Source organism: Staurois parvus, unplaced genomic scaffold, assembly GCF_062004578.1.
Source record: "Staurois parvus isolate SC_StPar_1 unplaced genomic scaffold, SC_StPar_1.0 ptg000025l, whole genome shotgun sequence".
NCBI classification, from domain to species: domain Eukaryota; kingdom Metazoa; phylum Chordata; class Amphibia; order Anura; family Ranidae; genus Staurois; species Staurois parvus.
This window is the reverse complement of record NW_028317821.1, coordinates 30,912,302-30,925,919: the sequence shown is the minus strand read 5'-3', so window position 1 is coordinate 30,925,919 and position 13,618 is coordinate 30,912,302. Positions and strand designations below refer to the sequence as shown.

At 39.6% G+C, this 13,618-nt stretch overlaps 1 protein-coding gene across 1 annotated transcript in view; it reads right to left on the bottom strand.

Annotated features, from left to right (window-relative positions):
• The window catches only part of PLXNC1 (plexin C1), a 159,777-nt gene that overhangs the window by 17,976 nt on the left and 128,183 nt on the right, over nucleotides 1-13,618 (bottom strand). Inside the window, exons 24-28 of the mRNA XM_089652672.1 lie at nucleotides 13,528-13,579; nucleotides 9,403-9,434; nucleotides 3,259-3,363; nucleotides 2,153-2,313; nucleotides 710-857 (exon numbers count right to left, since the gene is read on the bottom strand). Coding sequence (XP_089508798.1) covers nucleotides 710-857; nucleotides 2,153-2,313; nucleotides 3,259-3,363; nucleotides 9,403-9,434; nucleotides 13,528-13,579 — 498 coding nt within the window. The remainder of the gene's footprint in view (nucleotides 1-709; nucleotides 858-2,152; nucleotides 2,314-3,258; nucleotides 3,364-9,402; nucleotides 9,435-13,527; nucleotides 13,580-13,618) is intronic.

Sequence of the window (13,618 nt, the reverse complement as noted above, 5' to 3'; positions counted from 1 at the left end):
TTAGATATTGTAGCCAGACAATTGGAAGTAGTTTCTTTAGGGTCTGCAAGTTCAGGCAGGGCTGTTGAGAACTAGTGTCTTCCACTGCTGTGTTGAACCGGAGCAACATACCAAGGGAAATACCAGCTTCTTCACAGTAAGCGGGAACCACGTTGGTTCAAGCAGATGGATCAGTGTGTGATAACTGCATGGAAAAATATTCTGCATTTCTCAACCTTTGTGCAAGCAATCAAGGTGACCTTTCACTGTGAGAGTTACAGTAATTATATTGTAAGAACAAATATTGTTTTACAATTTAGACATGGGCTATGGTCCATCTATTCCCAGAGCCTCACAGCAGTCACACTTCTATGTCTACAGTTTTTTTTCCATGTATGGTGCTAATTGTACAATCTCTGTACAATATCCTGTGGGAAAGGCTACAAAAATATTCAATTCATATCCAATCAGGTAGGCACTGGTATTAGAAAATCTAAAAGACACAATTAGTTTTAGCAGTTGCCTGTTGCTTATGCCCACTTTAATAAGAACGTTTGCCAATCTTCAGGCATGGTTACGAATGTAGACTGGACTGTAAAAAATGCTAGTGTTGGCTTCAAGTGATAGTATGTTTGCCATGGTAAAATACATAGGTATAAGTTAATGGCCATGAAAACTTTCAAAGAACAGAAAAATATGTTCTCCTAAAACCCCTAACATGATACCTTACCTTCCCTAATTGTTGTTCTGTAAGAGAAAATCCATCCATAAAGGCTTGTGCAATTACTGATAGGCAGCTCTCTAGAAGTGCGGTCTTTTTTATATCAAGAACAAACTGTGGGTTCTTCAGTATGTTGACCCAAAACCTCAGAGGAAGACTAAAAAGGTACAAACAGACATATATGGTCTTTTGACTAGAGCTGTTACCAAGCATACGTGATTATCACTATAACACACTAGGAGATTCAGTGAAAGCACTAATATAGCAAGACTAAATCTATCTAACAGTGCTAACCACTGTTCACACACCTATAAATATGAAGACTATCATAAACTACATGACATGTAATTTCCTCAAGCTTAACCTCTCCAAAACCGAGCTTCTCGTCTTCCCTCCTGCCCGCGCGCCCCCCCCCCCCATCCTATCCATCACTACTAACATCACCACCATCAATCCCGCCCCGCAAGCCAAAGTCCTTGGAGTCATTCTGGACTCTAACCTCTCCTTCCAACCTCATGTCAAATCACTTACAAACACATGCAGGCTCCACCTCCGGAACATCGCCAAAATACGCACCTTCCTTACCCCAGACACCACTAAACTACTCATACACTCCCTGATTATCTCACGCCTTAACTACTGCAACTCCCTCCTCACCGGCCTACCCCAGTGCAGGCTCTCCCCGCTTCAGACCATCCTGAACTCAGCGGCCAGACTCATCCACCTCACCACCCGCTCCACCTCTGCCACCCCCCTCTGCCTATCCCTCCACTGGCTCCCTATCGCCCAACGCATCAAATTCAAACTACTCACTCTGACCAACACTGCCCCTAACTACCTCACCGACCTGATTCCCAAGTACCACCCTACCCGTACCCTTCGCTCTTCACAGGACCTCCTTCTATCTTGCTCTCTGGTCTCCTCCTCACACGCAAGTCTGCAAGACTTCTCCAGGTCCTCCCCCATCCTCTGGAACTCACTACCCCAATCCATCAGACTGTCACCTTCCCTCCTCACCTTCAGGCGCTCCCTGAAAACCCACCTCTTCAGGGAAGCCTACCCCACCCTCACCTAACTGCTGCTCTCCTTCATTCCTCCTACCACTCCATCCCCCACAGCCACTTCCTCCTGTACCACTACCCCCTCCCTCCTAGATTGTAAGCTCGAAAGAGTAGGGCCCTATAACCCCTCGTGTGCTGTTTGTAGGTGCTGTAATGTTTCATGTATTGTCCACCCCTCTATTGTACAGCGCTGAGCAAACCCTTTGGCGCTATATAAACTAGATGTAATAATAATAATAATAATAATAATAATAATAATAATAATAATGTAATTAATTTAAACAGAAAGTTTCTAATTTAACACTAACATTTGTATTCTTTATCCATGGAAAAGTTTAATTATTATACCTTATTTCAACTGATTATACAAACACAAAGCATGCAAACATACCTATATGTCTTCCAAATGTGCAATACATCTGGGTCTGAAACTTTTTTGATTTCTCCCTGAGCATCCAAAAAATCAAAAAAGTATTTTATAGCTATAGGAGGTTTGTGCGAGATTGTCCAAATGTTGTGAAACAGTTTTTCTACAGATGAATGTACGGCAACCTGCAATATAAAAGATCATTTCAGGTAGGAAATGGAACGAACAAGAGATACTTTACATCTGTATTTGTACATACGATCAACGGAGTAGTAGTAATCTGAATGTTAGAATGAGTTAGAATCATGAATGTATCTTTTCTAGAATGTATAACCTCCTTTAAAGCAATATTTTTCTCTGATAAACTCAAAGCATAATCCCACACATAGTGTTAAAATGTGTTAAAACGTGTGAAACCATTTTTGTGTTAAACAAAATACATTTTCATTGTGACCCTATTGCTGTAACAACCAGGAACATGTGTAGCAATGTGAATATTTGTGCGATACATAACCATTTCTCCTAAATTCAGTATAGCCGAGTAGGTCTCTGCCAGTAAAAGGGCTCATCTCATAGGGCTTTTAATTATTTGAGAGTAATGTCAGACATCATGACTTAGCAGAAAACACTCTAGTTTTTTTTTTTCTTTTTTAGCTATAATAAGGTAGTAGAAAATGCAATCATAACATACCATAGTTTACTGGTCAAAATCATAAAACATAAGATATGAACTAGTAGGAGTTTTGGTAATTTGTTAATGTTTATGTCCACCTTAGAAGAACTCTAATCCATTAAGGTAGAATGGAAAGGGTAATAAAGTATAAAAACTTCTTGATTAAAAAAAAAAAACAATTTGATAGACCTCTGGGTCCTGACAATGTATTCCACGGCTGCAGTAGCAGTCTCTGGAAATGCTGATGTCGGCAGATCTTTTGGTGAAAGTGAGTGATGGCAGCACCCCCAATTCTGAGCTACTGTTAGTCACTAACATCACTGCTTTAGGTTAAAAAAAAGGTGTCTCAGGAACAGGTGTTTCCATGTAAAAAGTATACTTTTACACTGTATGACTATCCTACCTTCCTTATTAGCATTTTTCTAAAAAAGACCTAAAACTTCATTGAAAATTGTACCTTTGTAGAAAGCAGTTTTGTCAGATACATTTCCTTTACTTTAAACTTTTGTTTGCCTTTATTTTCCAAGTTTTGTAGATCACTTTCTTCAGTTTCTGGCAATTCCTGGAAAAAAAACCCCATAATGTATGTAAATTACACATTTTATCAGCGTTTAGACCTTTGTGAACATGCCCTATTTATAGCAAAGAGAGGAAGGACAGAGAGTTTGTAGAAAGCTTCTTTAGCCCCCTCTTAAAAAGGATTCATGATAAAAAATTAACATTGGGAACATATACTATATTATTGATAGATTATAAAGTAAGGGAACGTGTTTTAAATACGCTGTTCGAAATATTTGGCAAAGATATTTAGAATTGATCTACTGTATAGTTCTTTTATGAATTTTCCTTTTTTAGTATTTGCTAGTAACATGGAAGATCGTAAAGGAAGGTGATTTCTTCCAGTGAATTTCTGAAAGAAAAGGGTAATCTCTTGGGGGGGGGGGGGGGTTGGTGGGCTCACAGCTCTGTATTCGGGTCACCCTATTGGATTCTCTGAGCCTGACATAATTCTAGTGGTTTCCAGGTATTTGTAACCAATACATGGACACTGAAAATCAATAAGTGTTCCTTATTAATATAAAAGGAATTATGCTTATTTGTATTGTTTTCTCTTTTTTTGGAATATTTGTAGTGATGTTTTTAACTATCCTCCATCGCTTTTCTCTTGAAGAAGTGGATTACAATCCAAGAGACACATCGAACTAGGCCATAGAATAAATTTGTGTTTGGAAAAATTAAACTGCAAAGGTCGGAATGACTATTTGAACATAACAAATCAGTTTCTAAGCAAACAACTATGACAAGTTGTAGCTTTACATCTATTTTATTATTTATTTTTCTATCTATTTTGTATTGAATTTTTAACCATCTTTGTAAAAAAGTTGATGGTATTATTATTTCAATTTAATCTGTGTGAGTTGTGCCTCAAAAATCCCACCATTAAATAGACACATTTTTTCTAAATAGAAATAGATAGTGGCAAAACAAGCAGTGCCATAACTAAATGTTGATGCTGATCACGTGATGAAACAATCAAAATACTGTAAATAGTTTTGGTGGATAAATCATATATTTCAAAACCTGACTATACTATTGGGACATTTGAAGGATGGCTTTAATAAAAAATAAAAAGGGTGCATTTTACTTAATATCTAAACTGACCTATTATTAATAATTACATCTATGATTATGATCAATTTGGTTATTTCTTGTTTTTTTAGCAGATCTTTGTTGTCCATTTTTTCTTTTCATTTTTATTTTGTTTTATTTATTCTTACTTTTTTTTGTAAAGTACAAATCAAATCAATAAAACAATATGGCTGGTGAGTGTGTGTACATACAACAGGTAAAATAAGTGTTGAACATGTCACCATTTTTCTCAGTAAATATATTTCTAAAGGTGCTATTGACATGAAATTTTTACCACATGCTGGTAACAACCCATGAAATCCATACATACAAATAAACCAAAATAAATAAGTTCAGAAATTTAGTTATGTGTACAAAAATGGATTGAAGTATTGAACACATGAAGAAAGGGAAATACAAAAGGGCATAGAAAGCCAAAACACCAGGTGAAATCTATCAGTAATTAGAAAGCAATCCTGCCCCTTGTTAGTGCAAATTAATATCAGCTGGTTCAGTCTTAACTAATGGCCTATAAAAAGGTGTCTCATTACCAAGGTGTCACCCAAGAAACATCTCATGATAGGTAAAAGCAAATGGCACTGGTTACAGAAGGATTTGTAAACTTCTGAATGTTCCAGTGAGCACTATTGGGGCCATAATCCAAAAGTGGAAAGAACATCATTTCATCATAAAATGGCCATGATCAGGTGTTCCTCGCAAGATTTCTGACTGAGGAGTGAAAAGAATTATCATAAGAGTTGTCCAAAGGCCAATGACCTCTTGTGGAGAGCTTCAGAAAGACCTGGAATTAGCAGGTACAATTGTTTAAAAGAAAACAATAAGTAATGCACTCAACCGCCTGTATGCAAGACTCCATTGCTAAAGGCCTGGCTTGCAGTCTCCGCTCTAATTCATCCCAAAGTTTTTCTATCAGGTTGAGGTCAGGACTCTATGCAGGCCAGTCAAGTTCCTCCACTCCAAACTCGCTCATCCATGTCTTTATGGACCTTGCTTTGTGCACTGGTGCACAGTCATGTTGGAACAGAAAGGGGCCATCCCCAAACTGTTCCCACAAAGTTGGAAGCATGTACTGTAATTGTCCAAAATGTCTTGGTATGCTGACGCCTTAAGATTTCCCTTCACTGAAACTAACGGGGCCAAGCTCAACCCCTGAAAAATCAACCCCACACCATAATCCCCCCTCTACCAACCATTACACTTGGCATAATGCAGTCAGGCAAGTATCGTTCTCCTGGCAACCGCCAAACCCAGACACGTCCAGCGGATTGCCAGACAGAGAAGCGATATTTTTCACTCCAGAGAACACATCTCCACTGCTCTAGAGTCCAGTGACGACATGATTTACACCACTACATCCGACACTTTGCATTGCAGTTGGTGATGTAAGGCTTGGATGCAGCTGCTCGGCCATGGAAACCCATTCCATGAAGCTCTCTACACACTGTTGTGCTAATTTGAAGGCCACATGAAGTTTGGAGGTCTTTACCTATTGACTCTGCAGATAGTTGGCGACTTCTGCGCACGTTCGCATGCACTGATCCCGCTCTGTCATTTTACGTGGCCTACCACTTTGTGGCTGAGTTGCTGTTGTTCCCAGTTGCTTTCACTTTGTTATAATACCACTAACATTGACCGTGGAATATTTGGTAGCAAGAAAATTTCACAGATGGACTTATTTCACAGGTGGCAACGTATCACTGTACCACGCTTGAATTCACTGAGCTCCTGAGAGCGACCCATTCTTTCACAAATGTTTTTAGAAGCAGTCTGCATGCCTAAGTGCTTGATTTTATACGTAAACAAGTGCATTGCTAAAGGTACTAAAATGAAACAAAGTGCATCACATAAAAGATATCAATATATGCTAGAACGGAACAATAAAGTGCATCGTGCAGAAAATGATCCGTAAATCACATGGTAACATGGAACAATTAATGCATCAAATGGGTAATGTGGAACAGCAAAGTGCATCATATAAAAGTGCAAAAACAGTCAAGAGAATATACTTCAATATATAAATATATTGTAATGTGGGTAATGTGCTAATGTCCGTAGTATTGCGCAATATCAAATGTAATATAAATAATAGCAGAATATTACGGGTAATAAAACTAATAATGTCCGTGATAGGGTGTGATCCACATAAATGTCCATTAGATAATAAGGTGCAGCGAACTAAAGTGCTGGGTGTGAACATAATAGCAATCACGCAGTGGGATCAGCCACCTCTAATAGATGTACACTCAACAGAATGAAACTGGTAACAGGCATTTCAAGCATAATACATCTTGAGTTGGGGGCAGCCAAGAGGTTAGGATTCTAGGCCATCTAGGGCTTTGGACTGCAGACATGGTACAGGAGTCTGTGTCACCCAGAGCACTGAGTACATGAGGTGTGTGGGGACACTGAGAGCACCTGTTCTGGTCAGGCAGGACCATGATGAGGGCACTACATGGGTCTCTGACCATCTACTGTACCATGTCTGCGGAGTTGGGAGCCTGTCAAATTCGGGTGCCAATCCTTAATGGAGAGCGGGGGACAAAGGCTTAAAGCGGAACTTCCCCTTTTGGGTGGAGCTCCGCTTTAATTGCCTAAGCATAAAGGCACCATCTTACTGATTAAATATTAAAAGACATAATATACGAGGGGCGTTCAAATCAAACCAGGACTTTTGAGTTTATATAATAAAAGAACAAAGGGCGTGTAAACTGCATTTATTTTTCAACATACTCCCCTGGTACATTTATATTTATCCCAGTGCTTAACCGTTAGCCGCCCGGCCAATGGCCGTTTGGCGGCTTGAAAAGCGCTGCAGCTTTCCGGGTGCACGCCATTTGGCGTGCTCCCGCACATGCGCGGTTTGCGCGGTTACAGAGCGACGCAGCAGTGCAATCTGTCACCGCCCGTGTACCTCGGACACGGCCGATGACAGATCCGAGTACCGGCTCCCGTTGCCGGTACCATGTGACCTGCTGTGACCAATCACAGCAGGTCACATGACAGTTGTATACAATGGATGGCTTCATTCATGATGCCATCCATTGTATACTAGTGCCTAGCTGTGAATGGTCACAGCTAATCACATGCACATGTCATGTGATTAGCTGTGACCAAATCACAGCTAAGCACAAAAAAAAAAAAAAAAAAAAAAAAAAAGCTGAATGAATCGATTTCATTCAGGTAAATGCTTGCTTATAGCAAAGTAATTCTTTGCTATAAGCAAATTGTGTCAAAAAAAAAAAAAATACTGATCACTTCCCCAAAGTAGTACAGTGTTACTATGGTAACATTGTACTATTTTGGTCATAGTAAAATATGAAAACAAATCTTAAAAAAAATAAAAAAAAAAATGTAATAAAAAAAAAAATTAAAAAAAAAAATTTATATATTTTTTTTCATACTGTCACCAGCCAGTGTCGCTGTTCACCGCCATGCCAGTTATATGATGATGCTGTACTGCACTGGTGACAGTATGTAAAAAAAAAAAAAAAATAGTGAAAATAATTCTTTTAATTTTTTAATTTTCCGAAAAATTATGACAAAAAAATACAACTTCAAAAAACTCGCCATGCCTCTTATGAAGTACGTCGGACTGTCTACTCTGCAAAAAGGGGTCATTTGGGGATATCTGTACTGTTCTGACATTCTTGGACCTCAAGATATTAGATTGGCTGTCAGTACTTCAGGATTGATCAATATTCAGATCTATACCATAGTTTGTGAAGTCTATAACTTTCCTACAAACTAAAAAATACATCCTAATTTGGGTTATTTTCACCAAACACATGTAGCAGAATACATCTCGGCCTAAATTTATGAAGAACAATTATTTATTTGTAAACTTTTATAACAGAAACAAAGAAAAATGTGTTTTTTTTTCAAAATTTTTGGTCTTTTTTTGTTAATTTAGCAAAAAATAAAAACCCCAGCGGTGATTAAATACCACCAAAAGAAAGCTCTAGTTGTGTGAAGAAAATGATAAAATTTTAGTTTGGGTACAATGTTGTATGACCGCGCAATTGTCATTCAAAGTGTGAGAGCGCTGAAACTTGAAAAATGGCCTGGGCAGGAAGGTGTAAAATTGCACGGTATTGAAACGGTTAACTAATGCCTGGAAAGCTTTGGCATAGAAAGATTTGTCAGAACCATCCTAGGACAGCTTGCTTCACTTTGTCATCATTGTGTTCACCGTTCCCACAGAAACATTCGTCTCATTGGCAATTTCACGACAAGTTATGCGTTGATTATCCAGGACCAGGCGTTCCGTGCATTGAATGTACACAGGAATGACCATTGTGGGCTGGGAACCACCACGGCCAGCATCGTCAGTGACAGATGTACGGCCATCTTTGAAATATTTGCAGCATTCATATGTCTTACTGAGGCTGAGCGTCTCATCACTGTACTGTGCTTGAAGTCTTCTGTAGATATCTGTGGGTTTTACGCCTTCATTCACAAGAAACTTCATCACCACATGCTGTTCCATGCACACACTAACACGGTTGTTTGCCATCTTGATTAACGGTCTCTGGACTGGCCGACAACATGTGCGCCACCTATCAGTAATAGGACACACCTGCTACTTACTACTGCATGTAGTACCACCACGCTAGCATCTCTTTTTATACCTGTAAAACTAAAAGTCACGTTTTGACTTGAGCGCCCCTTGTATAAAAGTTCATATCTTATTTGACCCTTTGTGCTTATACAAGCTTTTAAAATGTACATGGAACTCTATAGGAAATGTTCATATTTTTCAAAATAAACTGTTTATATAAACACTGCATACAGGAGCATAAATTGTAATATACAAACCAGCAACAAAGCCCAAACTGTAATAAATTCTATTTGCAAAGCTGATTCTTTCATTCTGCTGACTGACAATAATAAAAAAAAAAAGACACTGGATGAAGATACAGCAACCATATGTAAACAACAAATTATTACTTACCAAATGCACATAATCACTGGTATACTGTTTAGCTGAAAAAGAAAAATCAGATTCAAAATTAAGTGAGGTATTGGTAAAGTGTGATTTGGCAAATAGTTTCCAACCCCAGTCTTTAATTACCCTCCAAGTCTTGCTCACCTAAAATGACAGAAAAATCGAAGCTGCCTGTGGCCTCTCGTATGATGCTTTTCATCCAGAAAGGGGCTAAAATGTAGACTACGAGGTGGTATCAAAACGTTTTGAGGCTAGGTCTGTTTACAAGAAAGTACTTTATCTATGTTTACACACTATCACATTCAAAATAGTCCCTTTGCACAGCAATACAGCACTCCTGGCACATCTGGAATGTGTCCTGAAAGTCTTTTTGAAGCATGTCAAGCACTTTCTGCTATTCACACTGGATCTCCACAATGGTGTCAAAATGGCAACCTTAGAAGTGGATCTTCATCTTTGGGAAGAGGGGGAAGTAGGATGGGTAAGGAAGTGAGATCATTGCAGCCTGGGAATTAACTTGGCAGCACCATGGTGCATGTTTAAATCACACGTGAGGATTGCCTGGACTGTTCTGTAGAACACACTGACAACGGAAGCAATGTTGTGGATTGTTCTCCAACGATCATGATGCACAAGTTGCCGAATGGTTGACATTTCAACATTTTTGGGGTTGAACTTGTTGAAGGTCTTCCTGATACCTTGTCATTTTCCAGTGATGTTCTTCCGCTCTTGAAGCACGCGTGCCACTCAAAACACCTCGAACACCACATTACAGCATTACCATAAACTTGCCGAATCATGTCAAATGTCTCTGTGGCAGATTTGCCAAGTTTAACGCAGAATTTCACATTTGCGCTTTGTTCTAACTTGCTGCCCATGATGAAATAGCAGATGTGGTAATGCACGTGGTCAGAATAGCACCAGTTGCACAGTTCCCGATGTACACAGGACAACGTCTTTTGGCATACTGACTTATGAAGGTTGGTGCTCCCTGTGACTGTGTGTGCAGCCTTGTGCTGCCATCTCTTGCAGTGTAACAAAACTAGTCTTGAAAATTTTTGATACCACCTAGCACAATTAAGTCCAGATCAATCAAGAAACCCTTAATAAAGACTACATATACTGTACATTGTTGTTTTGCTATAGAAATACAGTGGGTCCTATTTACTGGCTAGCAGGAATAATTGATTTATGCCCTTACAGTGAACTGCTCCTCTCAGGTTCACCTTCCTTGTCAGTGATAAAATAATGGACTGCTTGCCCTTTTTCCTCCTTTCCCTAGAGCATGGCAACTCCTCCATTCAAAATCAAGTCTAACATTAGGCGCTATAGGCTGGTGCCTATAGGTTGTAGAAGCAATGAGGATGCTTTTTATTGACCAACATTTTTCCTCCTTGATCAGCAAAAATACATTAGTTCCTTATAAACTTATTTACACAGAATATTGTAAGCCAGGTTAGGACCAGTAAAGCAAGAGAAAGTCCAGTTTAACTGCTTCCCAACCGCCCTAGAGCAGATATACTGCTACAGAGAGGCACGGGTGCGCAAAATCACATATATATATATATATATATATATATATATATATATATACACGGGATTTTGCATTTCTGGGTAGGGGGCACGTGCAAGTCGCGTGTGCACCCTACCCGTGACGCCTTTCACGGCCGCGGCTGTCAATGACCGTGTCCCGGTCGGTGATTACTCGCTGGCGCCCGGTGATTGCCGAGCATCTCCAATGGAGAGGAGAACGGTTTGTAAATAATACAGTTCTCCTCCCTGTCAGCTCATACACACTGCTTTGGATGGCTGTGCACAGCGCAACCATCCAAAGCAGTAGGATTACAATGAAGCACAGACACACAGGCACAAGTAAAACAGCACACAGTTAACCCTTTGATCGCCCTTCATGTTAACCTCTTCCTGTCAAGTGCCATTAGTACAGTGTCAGTGCTTTTCTTTAGCACTGATCACTGTATTGGTGTCACTGGGGATGTCAGTGACACCAAGTCAGTTCCCCCCAGAGTCAGAATGCCCGCCGCAGTCCCGCTATAAGTTGCTGATCGCTGCCACTACTAGTAGAAATAAAAAAAAAATTCCAGTATATATACCATCATTTGTAAACGCTGAAACTTTCAGGTAAACCATTCAATTTATACATATTGGGATTTTGTTTTAGCAAAGACATGTAGCAGAATACATTGTGGCCTAAATTTATGATGAAATTTGATTTTTTTTTAATTTTTTTACTGGACATGTTTAATAGCAAAAAGTCAAAAGTATTGTTTTTTTTAAATTCTGTCTTTTTTTTTTTATAGTGCAAAAATTTTTTAAAAAACACAGGTGATCAAATACCACTGAAAGAAAGCTCTATTTGTGGGGAGAAAAGGATGTAAATGTTATTTGGGTGCAGCGTTGTGTGACCGCAGTTAAAGTAACAAAGTGCCATAACGCAAAAAATGGCCTGGTCAGGAAGGGGGGTAAATCCCCAGGAGGGCAAGTGGTTAAACAAGATGATGCTAGCAGATGAAGGGTTTCTTTGGGAACTGAAGACTACAAGCCTACAGGCTCCAGTAAAGCAGGCCTAACTCAAGCCAAATAGGCATCATGGCCTATCTGTGATCTAGATATACAGTGTGGCTGATTTGGTAAAGGAATTTAGCATGTTTACATTGCAAAGTGAATTTCCACTTACCTTAGTGAATAGGGTGAAAATTAATTTTGAAAAAGTCAACTCCATTACATAGGAGGCAAATTAAAGAACAAAGATTTTTGCCTGCACATGGTTTGACAATACGAATCAGCACAGCTTCCCCTTACTCACAAAGCTAAGTGTAAATTCCCTTGCAAAGTAAAAATTCAATTTGCAAAGTGAACAGACTCTATCAGCCACAGCATGTCCATAATCTGATTATAGAAAGAGTAACTCCACTTTTTCTTTTTTTAGAAAAAAAACTTCCCCTCTGGGTGAAGTTGTACATTTCAGGGATTTTAACAAACTTTGTTGCAGATTCCTACCTTTTGTTATTCGGAAATAGCTGTTTGTTTTCTGTGCCCATGTGCAGAGTGAATCTGCATGGGAGTGGTTTTATAATTATCAATCAGCTGCTGCACCTGCAGGGCTCTAATGAGGAAATTAGCAAGGTCTGCATCTCTTTAGACGTGATTTTCCTTTGGGTGTACCTCACCAAAAATGACTTTTGTGTCGCAGGACATGCCAAAAATCTGACTTGTATCCAGGGGCGGACTGACAACTCATGGGGTCCCCGGGCAATAGGGGACCATGGGGCCCCTGAGTCCTTGCCCACACTCAAAGAACATCCAAAAAAGCCTATAAAAAGTACCAGGGGCATTTCATGGGGCCCCCTACTGACGCCGGCCCTCGGGCAGTGCCAAGTGCTCAAATGGTCAGTCCGCCCCTGCTTGTATCTTAGTGCACCCATCCTCTGGAACTCCCTGCCCCAACCCATCAGATTATCACCTACTCTCCTCTCCTTTAGGCGCACCCTGAAAACCCATCTCTTCAGGGAAGCCTACCCCGCCCCCTGCTAACTTGCCGACCTCCTCCACTCTTCCTACCACTCCATCCCCCACAGCTATCTCCTCCTGTGCCACCATCCCCTCCCTCCTAGATTGTAAGCTTGAAAGAGCAGGGCCCTCGATCCCCTCATGTTTTGCATTGTATTGGTATTGTTCTGTCACATGTTCTGTCCCCCTTTGTAATGTACAGCGCTGAGCGAACTATTGGCGCTTTATAAATACTGAATAATAATAATAATAATAATAATAGTGCAAAATCAGTGAGACAATCACACCAGCAGGAAATGACATTTTCAGAGGGTGTTCTGTACAACATCTATGTACAGAACACCTCCAAGTTGCCATAATGCATTGCATTTTACAATGCAGATTGAAAAGGAAAGGTCATTTTTTAATAACATTCCATTACAGTGTGACTTAAGTTGCAATTGTATATGCTATATTATTTCTTTATATGCTAATTTTTTCCAACCAAAGTGGAGTTACCCTTAACCCATCATGCATAATTTGAACATACATTCACAATCCATTCACCTGCTATTCCTATCTCTACATGTATGGTTAAAATGATGAATCTCATCAGTAAGTTACCTGGGTCACAATTCTTTCTGATAATTATTTTGACTGTTGCACCATTCTCTATCTGGAAAAAAAACATGTTTTTTTAGATCAATAAACACTG